The 24516-nt window shown below is 41.2% G+C and overlaps 2 protein-coding genes across 11 annotated transcripts in view; one reads left to right on the forward strand and one right to left on the reverse strand.

Moving 5' to 3' along the window:
- The window catches only part of BCL9 (BCL9 transcription coactivator), a 97274-nt gene that overhangs the window by 63028 nt on the left and 9730 nt on the right, over nucleotides 1-24516 (forward strand). For 6 of the 10 annotated variants that reach the window (XM_083439212.1, XM_083439211.1, XM_083439210.1 and 3 more), the window contains exons 2-7: nucleotides 8519-8605; nucleotides 15767-15843; nucleotides 18009-18312; nucleotides 20291-20607; nucleotides 23436-23625; nucleotides 24351-24447. In XM_083439212.1, coding sequence (XP_083295338.1) covers nucleotides 18260-18312; nucleotides 20291-20607; nucleotides 23436-23625; nucleotides 24351-24447 — 657 coding nt within the window. In that variant the 5' untranslated portion in view covers nucleotides 8519-8605; nucleotides 15767-15843; nucleotides 18009-18259. Of the gene's footprint in view, nucleotides 1-8518; nucleotides 8606-11627; nucleotides 11668-13759; nucleotides 13843-15766; nucleotides 15844-18008; nucleotides 18313-20290; nucleotides 20608-23435; nucleotides 23626-24350; nucleotides 24448-24516 lie in introns of all 10 variants that reach the window. The other 4 variants (XM_083439217.1, XM_083439216.1, XM_083439209.1 and 1 more) reach the window with 2 other exon arrangements.
- Nucleotides 1-24516, reverse strand: part of PDZK1 (PDZ domain containing 1) — a 191053-nt gene that overhangs the window by 43242 nt on the left and 123295 nt on the right. The window lies entirely within an intron of this gene.

Below are 24516 nucleotides of genomic sequence, written 5' to 3' on the forward strand. Positions count from 1 at the left end.
GCGCTTGGCAAAGCGAGGCGGGGGTGGGGGCGGCTCCGATTAGTCGCCCGAGGCGGGCGGGCGGGGGGGGGCGGGTTGGAAGGAGAGCCGTGGAGGAGGCCGGAGGGAGGAGGCGTGTCCATCGCATGAGGGGAAGAACAAACGGCCGGGGGGGGGGGGAGAGAAACCTTGAGTCTGGGAAAAGGGGGGCGGGTGGGCTATCTGTGTACACGGAGTAGTATGTGGATGCTCTTGGGTGGGTGTGTGGATGGGGTGCGTGTTGTGGCAAGGCGGGTGTCTGGGCAGGAGATGCCAGCCCTTTCGGGACGGGGGGGGGGGGGCTCGTGCGTCTCTGTGGGTAACGGAGGAAGGCAGCCTGGGTTAGGAAAACAGGGTGGAAGAAACGGAGTGAGCCTGGGAATTTGGGGGTAAGGAACGCTTCACACTCCCCCACCCCCGTTTTCCTTCTCCCCGTTCCAGTTAAATAAGGGGATTTGCCATTGTGGGTCGCCGCTGAAAGGGGGAGGATTTTGCAGATGCTTCTGGAGGTGAGGAGCTGCTTTAGGCTTTGAGGTAGTGGGGGGGGGGGGGAGAGGAGAGGGACGGAGTGTGTGTTTGTGTCTTCTGGGCTGCCTAGGCAGTCGCCATGGGCCTGAGGGGGCAGTACAGAAGAATAAAAGTGCAAGGGGGTAAGAAAACGGTTTGTGGATCCAGTGAGTGGAAATGGGGTGGCCGTAGGCGACCCTCCGTAAGGCTGTTAAGAAAGTAAGGTGTGCAGAGCTGTTTAAGAGGTCTTTCTGTACATGACCAGAGAGCATAGTGCTCCCCCCCCAACAATGCTGGTCAGAGGGATTGTGAAATAGATGCCCAGTCTGCAAGGATACTATTCCACATTGCTAGTTAAAGGGAGCTGCAGATCTGGGGGGGGGGGGGGGATAAAAATCAGGGGCTTGATAATTTCTCCTGAAGTGCTGTGAATATTGGTCAGTCCCTGTTTGCTTAATTGCATGCGTAGGTAGATGGTGCAAATCTGTTGAGGTTATCTCCACCCTGGAAATTTACACGTTCAGTCATTTTTTAGTTCTGTAGTTAGAACCACATGCAGCTTAGATCATACTATGCATTGGTCTAAAAGTTATAGATTAATTGCTCTTACATTCCAAAACCATTTGTGTAAATGGGGAGACAGACTTGCTCCTAAGATTTGACCTGTGATATGTAGAGTTAGTACGTAGTTTTCAAAGCTGAATTAGGTAGGAGAGGCCACACAATTCAGTAGGGCCTTTTTTCCTAGCCTTTCTTGAGTCTGGTCTTTAGGTCACTTGAATGTTGATGTAGCATTGAAGGGGTAGTATACAAAGAGAACTTGGTTTTTTTCCTGAAATGCTAAATACTCTGGTGTGCTGTCTTAACTTCAGATTGGCAGTCTTTGCCTTCAGTTTATTCTACCTCCCTGTTTGCTACTTTTTTCTTACTAAACTAATGCTCCATTTAAATAAACAACAGAGTAGGCTGACTAAAATGCAGTCCATCAACTTGTGTTAAGATGAGAGGAAAAATGTCTATTTTGGTTCGCACTGAAACTTGAGTTATTTTAATGTGTTGTAAAATGGTGGCAAGGTAGAAAACATTTGTGTAAAAGTAGTTAAAAGAAAAGCACATTGGAGTATAGCAGCGTGGGCACATCATATCATCCACAAATATCACTTGCTTCCATTCAGCTTTATTTTTAATTCATATATTCAAGTGTACACAGTCTGTAGTCATTGCAGCAATTCCTGGAGGGTAGTTCCTCAGTACTTTCTATCTGAGGGGAACTGAGGGCACTTCCACAAATGAAGCTAAGAACGTCATTTATATATCACTTTGAATACTGTTGTCTGAGTGTGGTGTGCTAAGAAATGCTTTTAAATGGCATATATGTTCTCATTATTATGGCTCTTCCATTCAGCTTACAGATGAAATGAAATTTAGCCAGTTGGTTGGAATAGTGTGATGAATGTGAGCTAGTTTTGCTCAAAACTACCTGGTAAATTTTTGGTCCATAAACCAAATTTGGAATGTAAAACTAATTCAACATACTGTACATTTATTTCCTCTTTATCTACTTGATTTTGCTTAGCTTGAGGTAGGGCTTAGCAACCTGGACAATGTGTTCGGGGGGGGGGGGGGAATCCAGCAGAAGAGCTGCAGCTAATTTACACTGATTTGCATTTATCTAAAGCGTGCTACTTGACATATTATTTTGGTGTCAAGTTAGATGTTGCATTTATGAGTCATGTGTATTAAAATATGGTGAACATGGACTATCTTTATTGAACTTGGAAGGTGTTGCACTCTTAAATAATGATGCTCAGGATTTTTGTTGTTCTCACTTATGGTTTTAAGCCAAATAAGAGTGACCTGGGAGCTCATCTGGGTGTGTGTATGAAGTGAAATGGTTCCTGATAAGAGGGAGTTGCCAAACTAATACTAGTCATGTTGCTTTCTTGGCTGAGCAGCAGCATCTCATTTTGACTAGAGGAAGTAAAAACTTTTCTGCTTCTGCACTTCCCAATCCCTCCAGGTAACAGTGAGCAGCTGAATTGAGGCATGGTGTTACCCTTGATGGGTGCTCCACAGCCTAGCAGTTCGAAAGCACGAATGGCAAGTAGATAAATAGGTACCGCTCCGGCGGGAAGGTAAATGGCGTTTCCGTGCGCTGCTCTGGTTCACCAGAAGCGGCTTAGTCATGCTGGCCACATGACCTGGAAGCTGTACGCCAGCTAAAGCGAGATGAGAGCCGCAACCCCAGAGTTGTCCACGACTGGACCTAACGGTCAGGGGTCTCTTTACCTTTACTACAGCCTACTGTGCTTTCATCTGACAGCATTCTATAGGCTATCTCATTATTGTAGTTGTGCCCTTGACCTTTAAAAAGCGATTGGTTAAATAGTTGACAAGTATGTGTAAGCATTAATCTTTTTAGAACAAAAAAGATACTTCAGTAATCAACAAGTTTGAGGCTTCTAATTTCAAAAACAAAGGAGTTCAGTTTGTCAGGGGCATACAAATTTTGTGTGGCCACCCAAAAGGTTGTGGCTTCCAAACATTATCACCATGCCCTTGTTTCAAGTGATGGGGACCCTTGCTTAGAGCTAAGGAGAGGCTTTAAGGATTCGTGGAAGGGGCCTGAGAACATCTCCAAAGCACTCTGCAGCTGCTGAAACAAATCTCCCACTTCTTCATAAGCTCCAAGCTTGAGAATTGGATTTGTGTTCTTTGCATTTGATTTTTGTGTGCAAGTTGTTTATTTTTGAATATTTATATCTCATGTTTTGGGTTAAAAGAGCCCCCCGAAGAGCTTACAATATATTAAAAACATAAAGTATTGTAATAAAATAGTATTAAAACCCAGCAATAAATCATTTGTAGCAGCAGGATGCAAAGTTAAAAGATTCCAAAAACCAGGTTAAAATAAGATATTGATCATCTGTCTAAACATTATGAGAGTGTGAACCCACTAGTTTTCCTGGGGAAGGTAGCCTTGACACCACTTCTTAAAAGGCCCTGTCCTATCCCCACCAATCATCCTACCATCCATGGCTCTGAATGGAAAGGACATGGAGCAGGGGAATCTGATGATTATCCTAAATGTTGGGAAGACTTGTGTGGGTGGATGTGTTCCATTAAATAACCTGGCTGCAAACTATTTTGAGCTTCGTAGGTAATTGTGCCAGGTTACTAACAACCTTAATTTGTGCCAGGTTACTAATTGGAAGCCATGTGAGCTACAATAGCTTCCAGTTAATTTCCTGACATAGTAACAGAGTGAATTGATTTAAATCAGCAAGGAACAAGGCCTATACAACTTCATATATTTCCTAAATCTGATGAGTATACCTTGTTGATTTACAACTAGAATATTATCTTCAGTGGTTTATTATTACAACCAGGCCTCCTTTCATTGACGTCACAATGTGTAAATTTTGCATGCTTTAGGTTTTTTTATCTATACAGAGACCATTCAATATAGGTTGTGTCTTACAACTAACTCCCATAACAGTTTGAGTCTTGCACAAGACAGTGCAGTCTTGTAATATCTACTCAGAAGTAAATCCCATTGCGTTCAAAGGCATTTACTCCCCAGCAGCTGAGTCTAGGATTGCAGCCTAAGTGTGGGAATCTGCACACTGGGCATTTTTTTCTTTTCTTCTTTTTCCCAGTATTGCTCCTTTCTGTTTCATTCTGCCTTGGGCTAGCCTCCTAAAAAAAAATATACAAGATTTGATAGTAACTGGACAGACAAGGGAAACTTATTTTCACCAGGTGAACATAAGCTTGTGTTTCGAGCAAGTATTCATATCTGATAAATGAGCAAATCATTTCTTCATTTACATGGAGAAGAATCCTTTAACTTGCTGTATCTGGAAGATACATTGATTTGCTTTAGTGATTAAGACTGCAATCCTAATGTTAGGGGAGGAGCAAAATCCAAAGGAGATTCAACTGCCTTAATTGAAAATCCTGTGAGTTGAGCTAGCAGGATGAAAGTGAGAGTGGTGGAAGGCCTTTGGGTTCTTCCGTCCATTTCCTGCTGTGTTTTTCTGTTTTGACATTTCCCTTTCTATTTTTGCTAGAAGGAGTGGAAGAAGAGATTTAAACGTGTTCAGAAGTGTTACTTAAATAAATAAACCTGGTTTGGGTGTGTGACAGGAGACTGGGAGGACTCAGGATCCCAGCTCCTTCCCTCTGTATTCCTTCTTGGACCACCCAGTGTTGGATGTTGGTTGGGCCAGAATGCCGGAAGACTCATTGCAGTTAAATAAGAAGGCCTCAACATTGGATCTCTCACTCACATGTTGGAGAGGTAGATCTGATCTATCTTAAGGCCCCTCAGATGCCCTCCAAGAGACCATAGTATTGCAGTCTGAACTATAGGACAAGCATGTGGATAATACATAACTGAATATTAATCTAATTATTTAAGAGAAGTATACATACGTACGTACACACACATTTAAATACCATCCTTTATCCTGGTTGGATATTAAGGCAGTGTATAATCAAATTATATTGTAGTATGGGAAACAACTGGAAGATGATATCAAATAGAACACCTAAAGCAGAACTAGAAATAAAGCCAATTTAAATGCATGGCTGAGTAAAACTTTTGCCTGGTGCTGAAAAGAGTGCAGCATAGGTGCCATGCCAAACCACTTTAGGGACGACATTCCATGAATGGGATGCCAATGCTGAAAAAGCAAACTCCTTTGTGATTGAGTAAGAACAGAAGAAGAGCCCTTTAGCATCAGTTCAAAGGCCTGTCTAATCCAGCATCTGATTTCTCACAGTGGCCAACTAAATGCCTCCCAGAGTCCCACAAGTAGGATATGAACAGAAAAGCACTCTCCGCTCTTCTGATACTGGTATTCAGTGGCTTGCTGCTTCTGATCCTGGAGCTCATAAGTAGCCATCATGATTAGTAACCCTTGGGAGACAAATTCATGGCAGATAAAACTAATTAAAACTCTAAATTGGTAGTCATCTTGTTGCAGTGAATTCCAAAGTTTAACTCAGTGCTTTGTGAAGAAGTCTTTTTTTTTGTCTGTCCTGAATCTCCCAGCTCTCTGCTTCATTGGATGACCCTTGCTTTTAGTATTATGAGAGAAGAAGGAAAAACTTCTCTCTATTCACTTCCTCTACTTGGTGCTTAATTTTATTACACTTTTATCATGCCGCCTTACTCTTCCACCACCCCACTCTCAATTGGGTTCAAATGTTGTAGCTGCTCCTTGTAGGTGTCCTGCTGTAGCGCTCTGGTAATTTTTGTGGCTTTTTTCTTCACCTTGCCCAACTCTGCAATATCTTCCTTGAGATGCAGCGATGAGAGTTGTACAGAGTTACCCAAATGTGGTTACACCATAGATTTCTGGAAAGGCACCACAGTATGGGCAACTTCCTTTTCAATCCCTTTCCCACTGACCCCTAACATCTTCACCACTGATGGGGGCAGCTGGAGAAGGGCTTCAGCAGAATTCTCAAGGCACTGGCAGGTTGGTGTGGGAATAGGTGTCATTCTGGTATTCTGTGTGAAATGAATCTTGGCTGCCACTTTTTATACCAGCTTTAGTAACGACCTGTTCATGTACAGTATAACTCAGTGGTATTAGGCAACGTTTTTACAATTGCGTGCAATTCACGGAAAAGTTCTCTTGGGCTTTTATCCTGGAACAGCCAACCTGCAGTTGCCGTACTTCAAAAAAATGAAGACAGAAATAAAACCATATAGTAGCAACTATTAAACAAAAAACTTTTTCCAAAAAAAGACAGCTGTGCTAAATAAGCAGCTGGCCAAATTTTCAAGCATCACCGTTTTGTGGAATATTGAAAATATTTGACCATGGTCAAATAATACATAGTCAATTGACTGTTGACTAGTTAGTTAAGTAATGTGCCAATCTTACCTATGTGTTGGAAGAGAAGGGGTTTGTTTTCTGGTCTGTGTAAGAGACCTTTTGGTGAGAGCCGATGTTTGCCCGCTGGAGGGGATGGTGCTCAGAGTGGGTCTACCCATGATTTTTTGATATGGGCTTGTATGAAGCTGTCAGGATTTTGAAAAGTAGAGGGTATTATTTTGTATTATTTTATCTATTTTAAAGGGATGGTCAGTGAAAGAGGCCAGTTTCCCTTTCATTTACTTGTGTGTCCCTCATGAGAGGAGTTGAATTTCCGCTGTGTGGACCTCTTAGGTATTTTTTTATTAAGCAGTCTATAAGTTAAACAAAATAAAATAAATATTCCTTTCAGTGAAGAGGATTGGAAGATGTAGAGGAGTGTTGGCTTGCTTGGGTGAGGGAAGTACAGTTGAAACCCTTCATAATTATTTTGTGGTAGTTTAAGGTTTTCTGGGTGATAGTTGACTTGTTGAACAGACCCTCTTTTAAGAGACTGCTGGGGAGGACCTTTTCTATGATAGCTCCAGGATCACTCCCTTTGAAGGCATGTTCCTTTTGTGAAAATGTTTTGAGAAAGCTTCTTTCCAGGAGCTGAATTATTTTTTCCTAGCAGAAGTTACTAGTCTTTTATGGGTTTATTTTTTTTTGGGGGGGGGTCCTGATTGAAACTACCGTATCTTGAGATCTCTTCAAAGAAACTGCCTATAGGGAGCCATAACATCACTGCTCATGTTGAATGGTCCATCATCCTTTGCGGAGGATGATAAATCTCTTGGCCCTACTGGTAGAACATGGATATGTCTCCACAGTTATGCTGGACTTTAGAATTACATGGAGCAGAGTAAGGAAAAGGGGAAATTATTGCACCCTTCTCTATATCTAGAAAGGATTATTTGGGTTTGTCTCTTTGCCCCTTGGCTTCCAAAGTGCTCTTACTGCATGAACAAGCTCTAGATATCTATTTTGTATTTATATCCCACTTTATTTCCCTAACCCTACATGGTTTCACAGATATAGTTAAGTGGAGAAACAGTTATTGGCTGATTGAGGTGGGTTGTTGAACAGAGTCGCAATCCTACTCTGAATCAAACAACTTCTCCGCAGTGGCTATCAGGGGGAAGCGGGATCATTCTAGAGGTTAGGCCGGACTACTGATGGTGCTGTGTGCACCTTAGGCTTCTACAACTGTAGGAATCATCTCTGATTTCTGCAAATCTGAGCTGGGGCTGAAGGCCAAAGTGCAGGAACAGCCCCACACCTGAGCTACATTTATATTTGCAGATCTGAGGAGCAGGGGATTTTTCTTGACCTTGCATAGAGAAGAGGAGAAAAGTCTTGGTGACCAAGTTGGCTAGCAAGACCAGCTAAGATTTCTAGAGTTTGGGTTGCACGTGGGTGTTTTTTCCTCTCCCCACCTTAAGCAATATTCTTCTTTTGTGGTTTCCATAAACTGGAAGGTGGAGGAGATAATTGGAACCCCAGACAGAGGAGAGTCTGAACCCAGGGCAGAGCCCTAAGAGCCAAACCATGGTTTAGCCATACTATCAGAACTAGGCCATATGTGAGGCTTAGAAACCCATGTGGCCAAGATTACAGCATGAAATGTTGCTTAGATTACATTGCTTCCCTTTACAGTGAGAGTGCTTGCATTTTGTTTTAACCAAAGCAAGTTTTCCTGTGGTTGTGAATAAAACTTATGTACAAAAAGCTTAGAAATGGGAGATGATAATGGCAGAACATCTAGTAGCTGAAGGTGGGGCTTTTTAAACAGTGTAGCCCAGGGCTTGGCAGCTGAAACTTAGTGCTGTTGTCTAGGAATCTGAAATAACAGCTTCCCTTAAATTCCTTATCAAAAAATAAAAGTAAAAGTCTATATTCTTGATCTTTACTACATGAGTATGACAAAGTTAACCTAAGTCCCAGTTAAGAAAACGGTTTTCTTGATCACGGAACCATAAGCAAAATATTGATACTTCAGGATTCAGCTGCTGTGAAAAGAAACTTTGACTCTACTGTTTATACAGCTCTAAACATCTGTAGTGATCCATAGCTTTTACGTTCAGTAGAGATACCTACTACATTCCTGTATCCTTTTCTCCTAGACAACTAAATGCTGGACGTGTTCGTGAGACGAACTGCTCAAAGATACCCAGAACTGATGCTGTACTTTGTTTAATATTCCGATCATGGTAAGATCACACTTTTCTTCCTTATAGAATTTTATATCTTGACTTGTAGTTCTCTGTTTCCAAAGAACCTTCATTTGCATGCTAATCTGTTAGAAATGCACTGTGTTTTGTCTTCAGTTGCTATGTTTTAGGATAACATTGATATTTGCTGAGAAACATGGTGTGCTCTAATATGTCGCTCACTAGTGCCTGAGGAGTTAGTACCACAAATGGGGGATGCACATTTGGCTGGTTTTTCTGTTACCAAAGCTTGCATTGTACCCAGTGGTACATGTAGAAGACCCCAGGTTCTGTCTGCAGCATCTCCAGATTTAAAATAACCAGGGAAAGACCTTCTCCTTGAGGATCTAGTGTGTCTTTCAGTTGTAATAGATGGCACTGCCTAGGGAACCAGTAGTCTGAATTGATATAAAGCAGCTTTGTATGTTCTTATGTGAGACAGTGGCCTGGTTTGCACAACAATCCGGTAAGCCAAACTATGGTGTACTGGGACTGTGTGAATGTATAGGAGCTCACAGCCCAATTTGCTGTTCCCTGGTCCTTTTTGCTCCTGTGCCATACTGAGTTAAGCAGAAATCTGCTGTTGGCTCCAGCCCATTGATAATGAGGAGAAAACATAACCATGAGCCTGAATTCAGGTGACACACTAAGCCAAACTTTGGCTTAGCTCAACATGCCATGAGACTGGGGAGTAGTAAAGTGCCTGCAAGATCCCCTCTGGGAGTCTGCATGCTTGCATGGTCCCTGCTAAGTCATATTTCAGATTACAGTGTCATGCAAACCAGTCCAGTGTTACATGCTTGCTCTTTTAATTTTAATCAGGGATGGGCAACCTGTGGCCCTCCAAAACCTTTGTTGGACCAGCCATGACCATTGGCCGTGCCAGCAGCATCTGAAGAGCAATAGGTTCCCCATCCCAGTTTTAGAATATAGCTTGTTCTTACGGTTACAGGAAAGCCCACTATTAGGCCAGTTTAAGAAGTCAGTTCTCACATAATCCAAAAGAGGATATTTATTATGGTACTGCTTATAATTAACATATCAGCTATAGGTATGAAGGAAGCATATTGTGAACTTCCTGATTTCAAATTCTACTTACGGTTTTTCAGACATTCTTACACTGCCCTTTTACTGCTGTTCACCTGTAATTTAAACAGGACCACAATGTATTTATATGTCTTGTTACCAAGTTGGAGCTATTGTCACATCTGTTTTGTATGGATTGCAATTTCTTATTCTTGGCCAAGAATTTGAGTGCAACATCTTCCAGCTATAGCAGTGAGAAGACTTCAGCATAATGAGTAATAGTTATCACAGCACACTTTTGATACAAAATTTTAGGAGCTTGACTGTTGGTGGACAAATTTTCAGTCTCTGGAGAATGTGATTTCACTGAACTTCAGCTAAATTTTGTACCTCTTCATTATTGTATAATTCAGAGTGTTTATTCAAAATACCTTGTAGGATCTTTCAATAAGCCACTCTAAGCTTGGGGGGGGGGGAATCATTCTCTTTTCTCTCCCACCCCCATATGAAATCGATCCTGCTATTCTCAACATTTAAAGTACTAATAAGCAAGGGATGGATATTGAGTCCTCTTTCCTCCAAATATATTGTAAATGTATTTGAGGGTAGGATGGCATTTAAAGAAGCTGTAGTCCACTTACTGGTTGCAAAGATAACATTCTGCTGTTAGGTTTCCTTACTGAAGAAACTGGAACCCTTTGACAAAAGGAACAGTGCAAATGTTGTCTTAACACAGCTTATTCTGCTAGTTATTTGAAAATGTTTTATAATTGAGTTTTAAGATTTGATGAAGAAATCAGCAGTAGCTCTCAAGACAGTATTTTCTTTAGCATATGTTAGGCTAGTTAATATTTACCTTGAGGGTACATGTCCTTACCATATGGCTTAATCTTTGGTATGGGTCTCATATCCATATCTTCTTAGGAAAGTCAAATATCCTTGCATAAGGAACTCCTTGGTTATTTTGAGGTTTGGGACCTCTGAACCTTTATCACACAAATTTATTTGCTTAAATATCCATGTTAAAGTGCCTTATATCAAATTATCCATCTGGACTAAAAGAATTATCTTAGTCTGGTCATTGAATGTAACATCTGAATATGGAAGTAGATGAGAATTCAGACTGACAGTCCTACAATGTGCACAATTTGTTTGGCTCTTTCGTTTTCCCCATCTTTCATGGATGCTCTAAACTGTGTACAAACAGAACAATGATACAAGGCACAACTGGTGTGTAGTATCACACACACCTCAGGCTAAAAGTTGGCTCCCTTCCAGTTGGAGGGTTTTTTGGTGTTGGATATGCTGGTTCATCGCACCCAGATCCCACAAATCACAGAAGGAACTGCAGATCCCTGTCAGTTCAAATGGCAGACTGGGAAATTGGTGGGGTTGGCAGAGGTAGTAAAGTCCAAACCACAGAGTCCCCCAGGATGCTTGCAGAAGCCAGCTTGAAAATTTGTATCCTTTGTTTATCTTTAGCACTAAATCAGTAGCAGTTGCGGGAAGCTGTTGAACACAACCATAGCATCTGTACATTACAGTAAGATAAGTGACTGGCTATCCAAGCAGCAGAAACAACTGTGAAAACAGTGGGGTGGAAGACTGTTCACCATCAACTTGAAACTTCGAAGAAACTGCTGATGTTTAAAGCTAGAGCAAGAGACTACATCTGTTAATTAGATAATTTACCTCTTTTGATATTGCAATTGTTTTAAATACTGTAGTCACAGGGTTTAGTTGAATGTCCAAGGACTTCCTTTTATAGGTGGTGTTGAATCCACCCATCTATTCTCAGCCTATTGGACAGTAAGTGTTAGCTAGTGCCTCAAGTATGTCAAAGAATCAAAATTTTATCTATCTCTAGGGTAGGCAGTTGAAAGCAGACCATGGCTGAAACTGTCAAAGTTATCCACCTGTTCAGACAACTGATCTTATTTATATTGGTGTTCTAACCACTAGCTTTGAAAACCTGTTTGCATTTATCCTTCAACAGGCAAAAACATCTTCGCTTGAATTATTTTTTTAAGCTCAAGGTACTCTTTAATTATTTTTAGTGATTTTTAAATGTGAATGATGGAATTGTCTGTGCATATTGTTTACCGTTCAATTTTTGAAGTTACATTGCATCAACATACAGACAATTGTGCTTCACAAATCAATTCTATAAATTTTAAATCATAAAGAAAATATGTGCAAAGTATCGGAGCAATGTTGAGATCGTTGTCAAGTGTTAACAAAAGCCTTAAGTTATGGTAATTGGCACGAGAGAGATATTTCTAAAATAAATGAATGAATCTTCTCAATGATTTTAATCCTGGCCATGGTCTTCATTTATCTCTGCTCTAACACATGCTAGCTACAGCAGTGCAAGCCAGTAGTCTTGATTCTTGTCCCTGTAATGGCCATTGCTTGCATCACATCTGATGTTCTTTCCAGTTTCCCAGTTACAGGGGAGCATTGAGGTTAATGCACAGAAATTGAAAAGGGGTGGTGGGATGAATCCAGAGAAAAGCCTGTGGAACAGGTTTAGAGGAAACAGGCTTTCCTACCCTGCTGAATGCAATAAGCTGTGGGATGAGGAGGCTGAGGAGGAAGGCATGCCCCATAATAAGAGTGAAGGTATCTTTTTACTTTGGAGAAGGTGCCTCCTCTTGATTTTCAGGGATTTTCCTTCCTCCTCAGGACCCACACCCACAATTCCTGAACCTTGGGAGAGACTGGTTTTTGGTGGGGGAACTGCAAGGAAATGATATCAAAGCATTCCTGATATGCACATTTCTTCAATATCTCTCAACATAGGGGATTTAGGCTGCAATCCTAGTCCTACTTAACTGGGGATAAGCCCCACTGGATTCAGTCAGACTTACTTTTGTGTAGACTTGGTTTCATTGTGCCATTAGGATCTTAAGGTTCCAGCTTTATCTTCTCCGCACCCTCCTGCCAACCAGGCACAACTGGAACACACAGTTGCACGGTTAAGAAACACACAGATCCGTACATTACTTGCATTTTTCACCAAGCTAACGTCTCTACTGCATACAAGCTATGATTACGTGGTGTGACAAATTCTGTAACTTGAAAACTTGCATATTCTTTTTTTAAAAAATGGAATACCTTTTCCTGGCATGTAGTATTATCTATCTTGTGGGAGCAGGCAAAATTACAGCTTTAGATTTAAAGTACCTGTTGTGTACACCTTCTGCATTGAAACTTAGTGAGCTGCCAAGATGGAGAGAAACCTGTTGCATTCTTCCCTGTGTGCTGCCACCTTTACATGCTGAAGTGAGATTAAAAGACTCCTCCTCTATCATTTTTCTTTTATAGGTCTTCTAAAAGCGCTTTATTCTTGAAAAGTCAGTATTAGTATTCGATAGACATGGCATGGAAGGTCTCCATTGGAGATGTGTATTAATGTCCTCTGAAGGAGACTGTGTTGCAGAACCAATTAAACTGCCACATACTTGGAAAACACAGATCATATAGACTACACTTCCAAGTCTACATACCTCATTGGTATATTTTGTGGATGCTATAAAGGAAACTGCAACTTCCAAAGTTTGCATGATGTAATTTTAACCTGTCGCGAACCAGGGGTTTTGATTCATAAGAGAGAGTGGCTTAATATAGCTGTATCTTCTCTTAAGATTTTGAATGAAAATAGCACATCCAGTGGCCAATATTTTTTTCACCTGACGGCTGCATTGTTGGTTAGCCACCCACCTTGAGGGCCACATGCCAGCCGTGGTAATGCCCTGTGCATACTTAATGTGCATGTGTGCACGCTCACCCAACATACAGGCACCGAGCACACTCTCAGACATGCTAGCATTAACACAGCCCTTTTCCCTATTTCCAAGTCAGAGCTCCACAACACTGAGAGTAGGAGATAAAGTGCTTCAGAGATCAGTCTCTTAAATAGCAGGCAGAGTCCTTTATCTGACTACTTCTGCTCTCATAATAATATAATAATTTATTATTCATACCCTGCCCATCTGGCTGGGTTTCCCTAGCCACTCATTACTCCGGTGCTAAGGTCAAAGGAGTTGGTGGGCAACTTCTGCAGTTTGCTGTGCTGGATCTGGACTACAGTTTAGTCACTTCTTTTATTCCTTGTATACTTGGCAGGATGCTTTTACATGTGTGTCTGCACATTTACCCTGACTCCAATTCTCCACCCAAATACTCCTGTACAGAGCAGGGGGGGAGAGGTAAGTACACATCTTGTTTAGGTTCAGGGCTAGATGAGCCTAATCCCAATCTAGCAATTACTAGTTTGCCGAGGTTCAGGTCTAGTTGAACAGGCAGTTTAACCAATTTGTGCTTTTCAGCTTACTACTCTATCCACAACTGCTCAAAGGTCTCCAATTTGTATTTTCTAAATCAGAATCTTCTAAGTACTACTACCACTACTGCTACTAATGGTCTTTTCTAGGAGCCCTCAGTAGATATTGCACTTTGCCATGTAGATCTTGCTCACTTGAATTGTGTGTGATAGTTTATTGCTGGGATTGAATATACTGTTGGGCTGCATTCTGCTTTGATTCCAGTAAGGTTTCCAGCTTCAGCATGAGCGGCTCTACCATCTGTTGGGGTATTGCTGCTGAAATAGAAGTGGGTTGTCATATTTGTGCAGATGCACTGCATTCCTATTTGGAACGTGGAAGTGCCTCTTCTAAGGTGTGAACTCTGTGCATTTCCATCTTAGATTCATCAGTGTGCCATCTCTAGACTCCTCCTCTGTCTAGGATCTGTTTTGATAAAGTTTTCTTTTGTAGACAGACACACTCACTCCAATGCACACACAGTCACCGCACAAAAGAGAACAAGACAAAGGGAAAAAAATGAGAGAGGAAGGACAAAAAGGAAGATAGGCAGCAGAGCCATCAGTTTTCATGACTCAAGGAAGCTAGCAATACTATGTGAAAGAATTTGGGTTTTTGCATCAGTTGAGCTCTATTTTTCTTCGCCTCTTGGTTTCAAAGGGTATTCCAGCTATTGTTCAGTAGCTTGGCTATGAGTTGCCTTCTAGCACTGTAGAATCATTTCCATAGCATATCTTATAGATAACAGCAACTCTCTGTATCTTACAGTAGGTGAAGAAGACAGTGATGGAATTGGAACATAATGCAAACATGCTGAAAATACATGCAATATTTAAAAATAATATTGACTGAACCTTTCTCTAGAATTGTACCTCAGCTTGGAAATGCCACAGCAGGAGGTCTAGGTCATAATCAAGTTTTAGATCTGTTCAGAAATTACATATCAGTCACTGAAACTTGGCTGGCGCAGTAGGCTGTAATATTTTTGCTTAATCAGCTACAGATCCAGGGATGACACATTTATGATCACCCTTTCAATAGCAGCAGCATGAAGGATCTGTCCTGTTTTTTTCTGTGTGTTTTGTACCTCAGACCTGGCTCAGAGTATCTAGTTTGTATTTCAATGGATCTATGAAAAGAACATAACAATTCAGAGTTGAATGTTGTTCCCATTAACTGTTGGGCAGAATGGATATTAAATGGCTAAAAGAGGATCGTAAATGCTGGAACAAGTATTCTGTTTAAGGCAGTAGACTTCTGTGCCCCTCAAGCATTCTTTACTTACCACTACATCTTTAATTTTGGGATGAGGATTGTGTCCCTCTTTCCATCCATCTCTCCATCATTTGGATGAGACAGTTCTTCTGTTTCAGTGCAACTTGTTGAGCAATTGCCTCCTTAGCAGGTCTTTTGTAATACACCTTGTCTACCAATCCTTAAACATCAGGGCAGATAAGCTGTCAAGTACTGTATGCTTCCAGATGCGGTGGGAGGAACACAATGTCATGCTGTTAACAATGTTTTGTCAGCGCAAGCTTTCTGCTTGCATGATGGAACAATCTCCCCTTTCTTCCCCTTGTGTGCTGTTGTGGGGGGGGGGTCTCCCGACACACACACCTCAAGCCATTGAGGGGTGTGGGGGCCCCCACCCTGTTGCGCTACAGGAGACTTTGTTCAGGCTTCCAGTAGTGGAACTGGTTAGTTTAATTTGGCCCTGTATTTCCAAAACTGGGTGGGTGTATCTTCTTTTGCTTTGGGCAAAACTCATTTTGCTGTGGATTTTGCTTGATGAAGCTTTGTCTTATTTCAGGTGATCTTTTTGTCTGCAAAGGGCTTCTGAACCCATTTTCAGGATGATCAGTACAATGTCGTGACACTGGAGTTCCGGTAAGATGCCTTTAGAAGCAAAGGGAACAGGCCAGAAGGCTTGCAGAAATACAGGGTTCCCTACATTATATTGAAGAATGAGCTACTGAAATTGGTTTTAATAATGGTCTGTTTGGCCGTAACATTTGACAGAATAATATTGTTGGCATCCGTCTGTCTCGAGAGACAATGGAGTGTGCCTCCAGGGATGAAGTCAAATGGCTGCGTATAATAAGTATATTACAAAAAGAACGAATGGACCATTGATGTCCTGATTGCAGTGAACTCTGCACTTTGGGTTGAAAGTAACTTTTGTGGATTGTTTCTTCTGAGACAGTGGCATTAACAGAAACGAGGCTGGCAATGCTTGCTTTTCTGTAAGACATATGCCCTGTCCAACATGTCCCAAAAGATGACTTGCATTTTAGCTTCATTAACCTAGAAAATAATAATAAAATTTGCCTTTTGGGATTGATAAGTGAAATTAGTGCCCATTATATTGGGATGATTTGTAGCAGACAGGAGTGTTTGAATTCATCTCCTGCTTCATATTCTGTGTAGTCTGCTATGGTCTTTTGTCCTCAGTGAAAGCATGCCTACCATCTTGTGTTTGAGTGTTTTACGGGTGAAGGGGTAGAAATACAGCCTGGCTTACAGCAGATTCAGATGTGGCACATCCAAAATGTTTAAATAAGCATGCCAGCCCACTTCTACTAAAAATGCTTCTAGAAGTCTCAGTTTCTCAAAACCACCAAGTCTAATTTGTGGGCATTAGCATATGCTCTCAGGCAGAATGAGTCCTGTGCTTGTGAGAACAAGATCTCACAATAACTCCGTATATGGCTTATGTAAAATACAGTCCGGTAATGCAGATTGGATTGGATTTCTTGTAGGTTCTTAAGCATCAACATTAGTAATACCTGTCCTGTGACCTTATCTGAAATTTAATTGGCACATTCCTCCCCTTGCAATGAGCAAAAATAATAAATCTTTTTTATTCTCTGTTGCCTTACATACTTTGAGTATGGGGATCCTTTGCCAAATTTGTAGGACTTCCTTCCTTCAGACTTGGAAGCATTTGAGGAAGGAATGGTAAAGGAGGAAAAGAACTTAAATGTCCTGATGCTATCTTCTGATATTAAGATATGTTGATGCTATGTCATAGAGTGACAAAATTCAGTATTATGACATTGTCATATGAAAAAGCTTGCAGTATGTTTCAGCAGCACAAAAGGGTTTTTTTGCTTTCACAATATACTGCTGTGTTTCAAAGAAATCTGACCAGTAAATACTACTTTCTTATACTTTTACTTTCTTCATAGCTTATAAACTTATGAATTATGAAAAAATACTTAATTTGAATATTATCATCCAGTGTTAGAGGTTGGTAATCTAGTTTTCATTCAGATACAAAAATTGTTCTGATATAAAAACTGTGATAATAAATTGAATCTGATATAAAATTGTTCCAAAACTCTTCAGCATGAAGAAGAAAAACATTTTAGATTTCTTTAGTAATAGTAGTGATGAATAAGCCCTGTGTTAAAATCTGCTCAAACACCATAATGTTCAATGTTTCTAACTTTTCATTTAAATGTAGATTGAGACATAGTATTTATGGACAGTAGTCTAGAAAATTGGGCCTAGCAACTTTGACATAGGATACTTAGCACTTGGATGCAGTAATTTTGATGGTGGATATTGATTATTCAGAAGTCATGAAAAAGATCCCTCCTCCCATTACCATCTTGTGTTTCACTAGGGTAATCGTTACCTGTTTGTAAGATGTGCTAATAATTGTGTGATCTTCTAAAAATGTTGCTATATCTTTTTGCAGTTATGTGGCCTGCGTAGTCCTTTTAGAAAGCTTGAACTGATTGATACGAGCAACTTGCTTCTCTACACATAAATGTTTTTGTACATGATCTTGGATTGGAGTGCAGAGAAACTTCCTCCCTCTCATCTGTTAGATTTAGCACACCTGGTTGTTGCTTACGTAGCTAATACCGGAAAAGCATTTATTTTATAATCGGAATGTACATTCAGCTTCCATCTGGTTGAGCTTTCTCATCTTGCCCTTCCAGTTAAAAAGGTGGAGAAAAAAGGCCATATACTGATCTCATTTAGTTCTAGATTCCTCCCCTTTTTAATAGTCTTTTTTTGTTCTTTGACTGGGTTTGGTTCAGTTTGCCCTGGAGATGCGAGACTTCCTCACAACAGCAGGAGTCACACATTTGGAGAATGCTGGAGCTGCGAGAGGGAAAGGCCCAGTGCAACAACAGAGAGAAGCAAAAAGGAAAAAGACAAGCAGACCGACAGCACTGAGGAAAGCAAGGGACAGAAAGTGCTTCAGAACTGCCAGCAGCAACAGAGGAACTTGACAAGAAGCCCCCCCCCCCCCCCAGTGCGTGTGGCTGTGTGCTTAGGATTTCTGTCAATGCATTCCAGTAACCCCAAAGTGAGAAATTCCCCATCAGGAAATGCCCAGAGGTAAATAGCATACATTTATATATATATATTCTTCCCCTCTCTCTGTGTCTCTCTGGTAGCATTATGACATGAATCGCTATTTGCCTTCTGTACTTTAATTGGAACCCCCTGTCATGTGAGTTTCATCTGCTGAGTGCTATTCAAGTTTATTCTGATATGGAGAATTCTTTTCATGTGCTGGTTCTCTCTGCCTTTATATGATATTTCATAAGAAATTACAAGTTTTTGCAATCTCTTTTGAGGTTCTTGATTTTGTAGTCACTTGTGTTTTCTTGTTGTTTTTTGCCCCCATTGAGTATCTCTGGCACAATCCTCTAATTTGACAAAACAGCCTTTGAGAGGGTGACAGTTTTGACCATTCCACTTGACAGCACATAGTGCTTCCACTTCCATTTTACGGGGGAGGTAAATATTGGCACATAGAGGAAGTGTTCCCATGTCACTTCTGTCTTGGTATAGACGGAACAAAAACATCCCACCCCCCCAAAAAAAAAGAAGTAGAAGTGCAAAGAAACATCCTTAGAACACAAATTTGAATGGAAATTGTAACTATTTAGCCAGAGGTAACCAGATTTCATCATCATCATCATCATCATCATCATTATTATTAGTTTATCAGAGCATTAATACCCCAAACTTCATGCCACTTAGGACAACTTACAATATAAAAAAAACAGTTTTATGAAAATGGTAGAAAACAATTGCAAAAGAGGCAGAGGTAGCAGTTTAAAAAAATCAGAAAAAACATTATCTGCCTCATATTATAAAAGCCTTCTGGGGGAAAAAACAGTTCTTCAGTAACTGGGGGGGAAAGCTGTGTAGGAAGTGACCAACCATGGGCCATATGAATATAATCAGGTTGTTGACATGGAACAAGTCCTCTCTCATATCTCATCCAGCCACACCTCTACCTTTGATGGGACACAGAGAAGGGTCTCTCCTTATGATCTTAGGAATGGTATGAGTGGAGGGGATCCTTGAAGTATTCTGGACCTAATCTGTTTCAAAAGAATTGTGCCCAGAAGCACATTTGTACCCTGTGTGTATTATTGGATTGTGGAAGGGGTGGGTAGGTTCCTTCTCATCTTTATTGCTGGTTTTTTTTTATTACATTGTATCTGAGAGCTGATTCATATCTTCTGCCACTCATGTGCATCTTACAGCTCTTTCAAGTAATCTACGACTCAAAGAAATGAAAGAAATGGAGTGATCTTACAGACCAGCTTCCATTATCAGGGAATTCTACCCCTGATCTGGTGTGTTCCTCTTCATGCAAGTTGGCTACATATACATTGTGGCTGATGACTATAATTATGGATCAGTTCTGAGATTCAGCTCTTTTTATTCAATATTTTTTCCCCACATCTACTGTGCTGATGAAATCTAGTTCAGTGCTATTTTACAATATTCTTTTGCACTTGTTTTCAGAAAGATGCAATTTTTGCCTCTAACAGTTGAAAGTAACTGAAGCGAGCATTTTCAAAACTTATATTCCGCTGGCAGGTAATGGATAGAAATTCAGAGTTGTGTATAAATTCAGTTGAACTTTCATGGAAAAACATCCCCGCCCCCCGACAGTTGAGCTGTGTTGTTTGAATCCAGATGGGTGGCATTGTGAACTTTATGGTGCCCTGCTTATTTGCTTTGTGCTGGTCTTAGTGTGAGGCATGTCTTTGTACATAGAAACCATTGTCTTTATTGACAGAAGTGACAGAGGTACATCCCCATGTGACTGACTGGTTCCTAGGATCTGGGCAGTTGCTGCCTTTCTCTGTTTGCTTTAAGTAGTAATACTTCAAGCTGGATAATAAGGCATTTTTTTAGATAGCTGCTGGACAATATGCATGTGGATGAATTTAACTTACTGGTGCTGGCCACACTCTGTAAAATAAGCTGAGCTGGTGGCTACTGCTGCGTAAAGTGGCATTCTTATATCTTTTATTACAAATTACTCTTCTTCCCCACCTTTCTTTTCCAGTAGTCCCAAATCAAAGCAGGAGGTGATGGTCCGTCCCCCTACAGTGATGTCCCCATCTGGCAACCCCCAGCTGGACTCTAAATTCTCCAACCAGGGTAAACAGGGGGGCTCAACTGGCCAATCCCAGCCCTCTCCCTGCGACCCCAAGAGTGGGGGCCACACACCAAAAGTGCTCCCAGGACAAGGAGGAAGCATGGGGTTGAAGAATGGGGCTGGCAATGGTTCAAAAGGGAAAGGAAAGAGAGAGAGGAGCATTTCAGCGGACTCATTTGAACAAAGAGATGCTGGGACTCCCAGTGATGAATCTGAAATCAAAGGTATGTCTACATGTGAAGGGGCAGAAATATGAGTGGGTGCCAGCTTTTACTGAGAGCCTCTGTGATTTTTTTTTTTAACTTGCTCTGAACCCTAGAAATTGTAGCAGCCAAAATGAGTCAGTTCTGTATATCGGCATGAAGGAAGATTTTTGACAATTGGATTGGAAGACTTGGAAAAAGCAGCTTCCTTCCAAAGCACATGTTCTGAAACTTGTCACAGTGACCCCCTTTTAAACTAATAGTTCCTCAAGTGTAAAAAGAGGCAAAAAATAGTCTTTTCAAGAGTGTTTTGTTTGATATGCTTGATAAGAAGGCAGGTCCCACAAACCCCACAGCAAGCTGTGGTCAGTTTTGATGTGTGCCTAGCGGTGGGCCTATCTTCCGCTTCAGGCAAAGGTCTCATTTTCTCAGGAAGAGGGTGTCTTTTCCATAGGTTTAAATGCAAACACCACACTATAAAAAGGCCCAAGTGCCATTTGTAATTGACATGATCTGAGTGTATTCTGTGCTTGGGTATCTCTAGTGAATTATGTAATGTCACATAAGGAGCAGCCATCAAAAGCTGAGCCTGTATTTCTGTAAGTGTTAAAAGAATGGGTTTTGCTTTGCTGACATGTTTGCTTTGTTGACATGTTAATTTCATAGATATGTTAATCCACTGAGACCCTCTTGGAATAGAGAGGGTTAAAAATCTCATTAGAGGAGCATTAGTCCCCTTGAAGAAGGCCTATAAGGAAAGGAATAGCTTGTGAAACAAAAGTTGGAGTAGGACAGATGATAAATAGTCTGTGTTTCTTAGGTTGGGAAGAACTAGGTTAATGCTGTGCCCACTTCAGGATACGATGGGAGCAGTAAGAGGAGCTTAGCCCCCAGAGAGGAATTTTTGCTCTATAGTAGTGCTTGTTCCTGTATATCACAGCTCAGTAAGGCTGGTCTCTGAGCAGTCAGATATTTTCACAGCTTATAATTGATGACCAGCATTTCCACCCACTTGAAATATAGCTTTGATTGGGGTAGGGAAAGTCTTTCTGTTGTTACTGTATGGTGTCTTAGACTACAGGAATGCAGCTCTAATCTGTCAATCTCAGGAGTCCTGCTTGGAATATCATAGGGACTGTTCATGTTAGTCTTATGGGTGTTGTTGCACTTGTGGAATTGCTGTTTATGTAAATCACATGTGCTTGGGACTGTCTTCAGTGGCTAACATAATTTGTGTGATGGTGGCCAGTGTTCTCCACATAAGCCCAAATGTGTCAAGCTCTGCTTGAATTCTACTCAGTCCTGAGGCTGCTGGGCTCAAGAGATTCACAGGGGCCACTAGCTGAATTCAAGCGACCTGAAGCATGCAATTATATCTGGCTACCCCATTCCCCCACCCCATTTCCCCATCTCTTTTATTTTACTTTTCGCTTTCCCTTCTGTTATTTGATTGCAAGCCTGCAGGTGAGATTATGTTGTGTATTTAATTTTTGCGCAGCACCTTCGAGTTTGGGGCGCTTTGATCATTATGGGTTCAGTGCTGAGGATTAGGGCATTTTTTGTCCCATCGGCACTTTTTTCAACAAGTGACTTGTTTCTCATTTTACTTGGCTTATGATGTTTTGCAAAGAAAATAAAATAAGAATGTTTTGTATCGCCATATGTGGATCTTGAAACTTTATTACTTGATTACTGTGTGGTGTGGACTTCTTAAAGTTTCGGAAACCATTTGACTCTCACTTAGCCTCTGAACCAACCCCCATGTCTCATGTGTTGGGTAAGAGCAATTTAAATGTGAAAATATTACATTAAATATGGTGAGAAAATCTATACAGCCAAAATGCTCTGGCCTATGCATATGATGCTTACACATCAGCTTTGTACTGATTTTGAATAGACTCTAGGATTTGACTCTAGTGTATTTCTTGGGAAAGGCAATGAAGTGGTGTAAAGCTTCTAGGAACAATCTCCTGTGTGCTGTTGTCATTGCTGGTGTGTCAAGGTGGGAGCAATTGTCCTAGGTTAGCCTTACCTTGGTAGAATTTATAGTATGTCTTAAACTAAACAACTATGGGCAGGCCATCTCAGTTTGAGGCAAACTGTGGGAAAGTGTTTTATCTAGCTGAACAATGTGGAAGGTTCAGTAGCTTTGCCGGTGGAGGATTCCGCACACACCAGTGGAAACCAGTCAGATTTTTTTACAACAGCTGTGGCTGATCTGTGCTCTGCCCCCGAGATCCCAATGACTTTTGGCATCAATGGTGAAGGGGGGGGGGGGGGAAGGAACCATGCACAATATTTTGGTGGGTGAAGGAGGGTACCCTGATGAGGATGGAGAATCACTCCTTTCCTGTTGGGGGGGGGCGGTCTTCATGGATCAGCTGAGGAGGGGTGAAACCACGTCCTTTGTGTGCGCACACATATACAGAAGTTTTCATTAAAAGTGTATAGGTTTGCTATACCCGCTGCTGGCATGCAGACCCTGGAGGATTGGACAAAGATGAATGTGGCCCTCAGGCCAAAATACTCTTAAGAGTTTTCCTTGTGGATGTGTGGAAATTGACAAATCTACAAGAGTATACTATGAATGACTGGATTTTAAATCACACAAAGTGTAATAGTAGAAGTGGTGGTGCAAATGGGAGAAAAAGCCTGAAGTTGTAAATGCCAGCTATCAATATTAGGATGGACATTCATAAGAAATAATTGTCTTATATAAATGCCAGAACAAATGAATCTTATGGTGGGTGATTGTACTGTATCTAAAATGAAAGTGAGCTACTGAAAGATGGGAATGGAATTTTGATATCTTTTTTGAGACTGAGACCTCTCCACTACTTCCGTTTCAGATCTTGGCTCTGCTGACCATGCAAAATCGCAAGAGTCCCAGCATACTGCACACTCCTTGGCTCCTTCAAATGCCTCAGCCCCAAGATCTTCCACGCCTTCTCATGGTCAGGCGGCCCCTTCAGAGCCAGGTAGTATGCAGAAGACTCCATCCAAAGTGGTCTATGTCTTTTCAACAGAGATGGCTAATAAGTAAGTGACACTTTAGTTTACATTGAATGCAGTAGCCACAGCCTCTGGTTTAGTTCTGTTTGCTGCTTATACACGATGACAAGTTATATCCATACATGGCTTTCACTTGCAACCATATCTGCTTAAATAGGTACCTGTACCTCCATCACATCCCACGAGGAAGGGCATGAATGTATGTTCTACGTTGAAAGAGAAACCTTCTAGGAAAATGAAAAACTGTGTTTGGCCTTGTGGACAATTTGGCACTTAATTGTGCATTTGTAAAGCACCCTGATAGAGGGTGGTATAGAAACCAATTAAATCATAAAATAACATCTTCGTTAGATGTTGTCCTCTTTAGTAGAGGTATATTACGTTTACAGAAAGAGGGCCTACTGAATGGCAACCGACGGACTTTGGAATGCCATTTTTAATGGGGTGTGCCTGGCACCAGCAAGCTTTTTGCACCAGGGGAAGACCTTCCCATTTGCCAAGGTTTTATAGATTTTAGATGATTTTCTTTTTAATTGTACTTTATCCTGATGTTAGTTCTTAAGATTTTATATTGTTTTGTATCTTGTTTGATTGTGCGAATTTCACTTAGCTTTGTACACTGTCCTCTTCTATGAAGAGCGATTAAGAAAAAAGACAGCTAGTATGTTATCAATTACAGAAAGGGCTGCAGACTTTTGTTGACAGGGACTGACATGCCCTGTGATGTTTCAGCTGCTTGTGTTTGTCTTCAGGGCTGCAGAAGCTGTGCTGAAAGGACAAGTGGAAACCATTGTATCTTTTCACATTCAGAACATCTCTAACAAGGTGGAACGAAACACTGCACCTTTGGTAAGTAACTTAACAGATGGAGAAGACAGTGTGGGCAGGAGGGGTGAGGCTGCCAGTGGCTTGACTGAA

Source organism: Podarcis tiliguerta (assembly GCF_965153285.1).
Source record: "Podarcis tiliguerta genome assembly, chromosome: 4".
In the NCBI taxonomy this organism is placed as follows: Eukaryota; Metazoa; Chordata; class Lepidosauria; order Squamata; family Lacertidae; genus Podarcis; species Podarcis tiliguerta.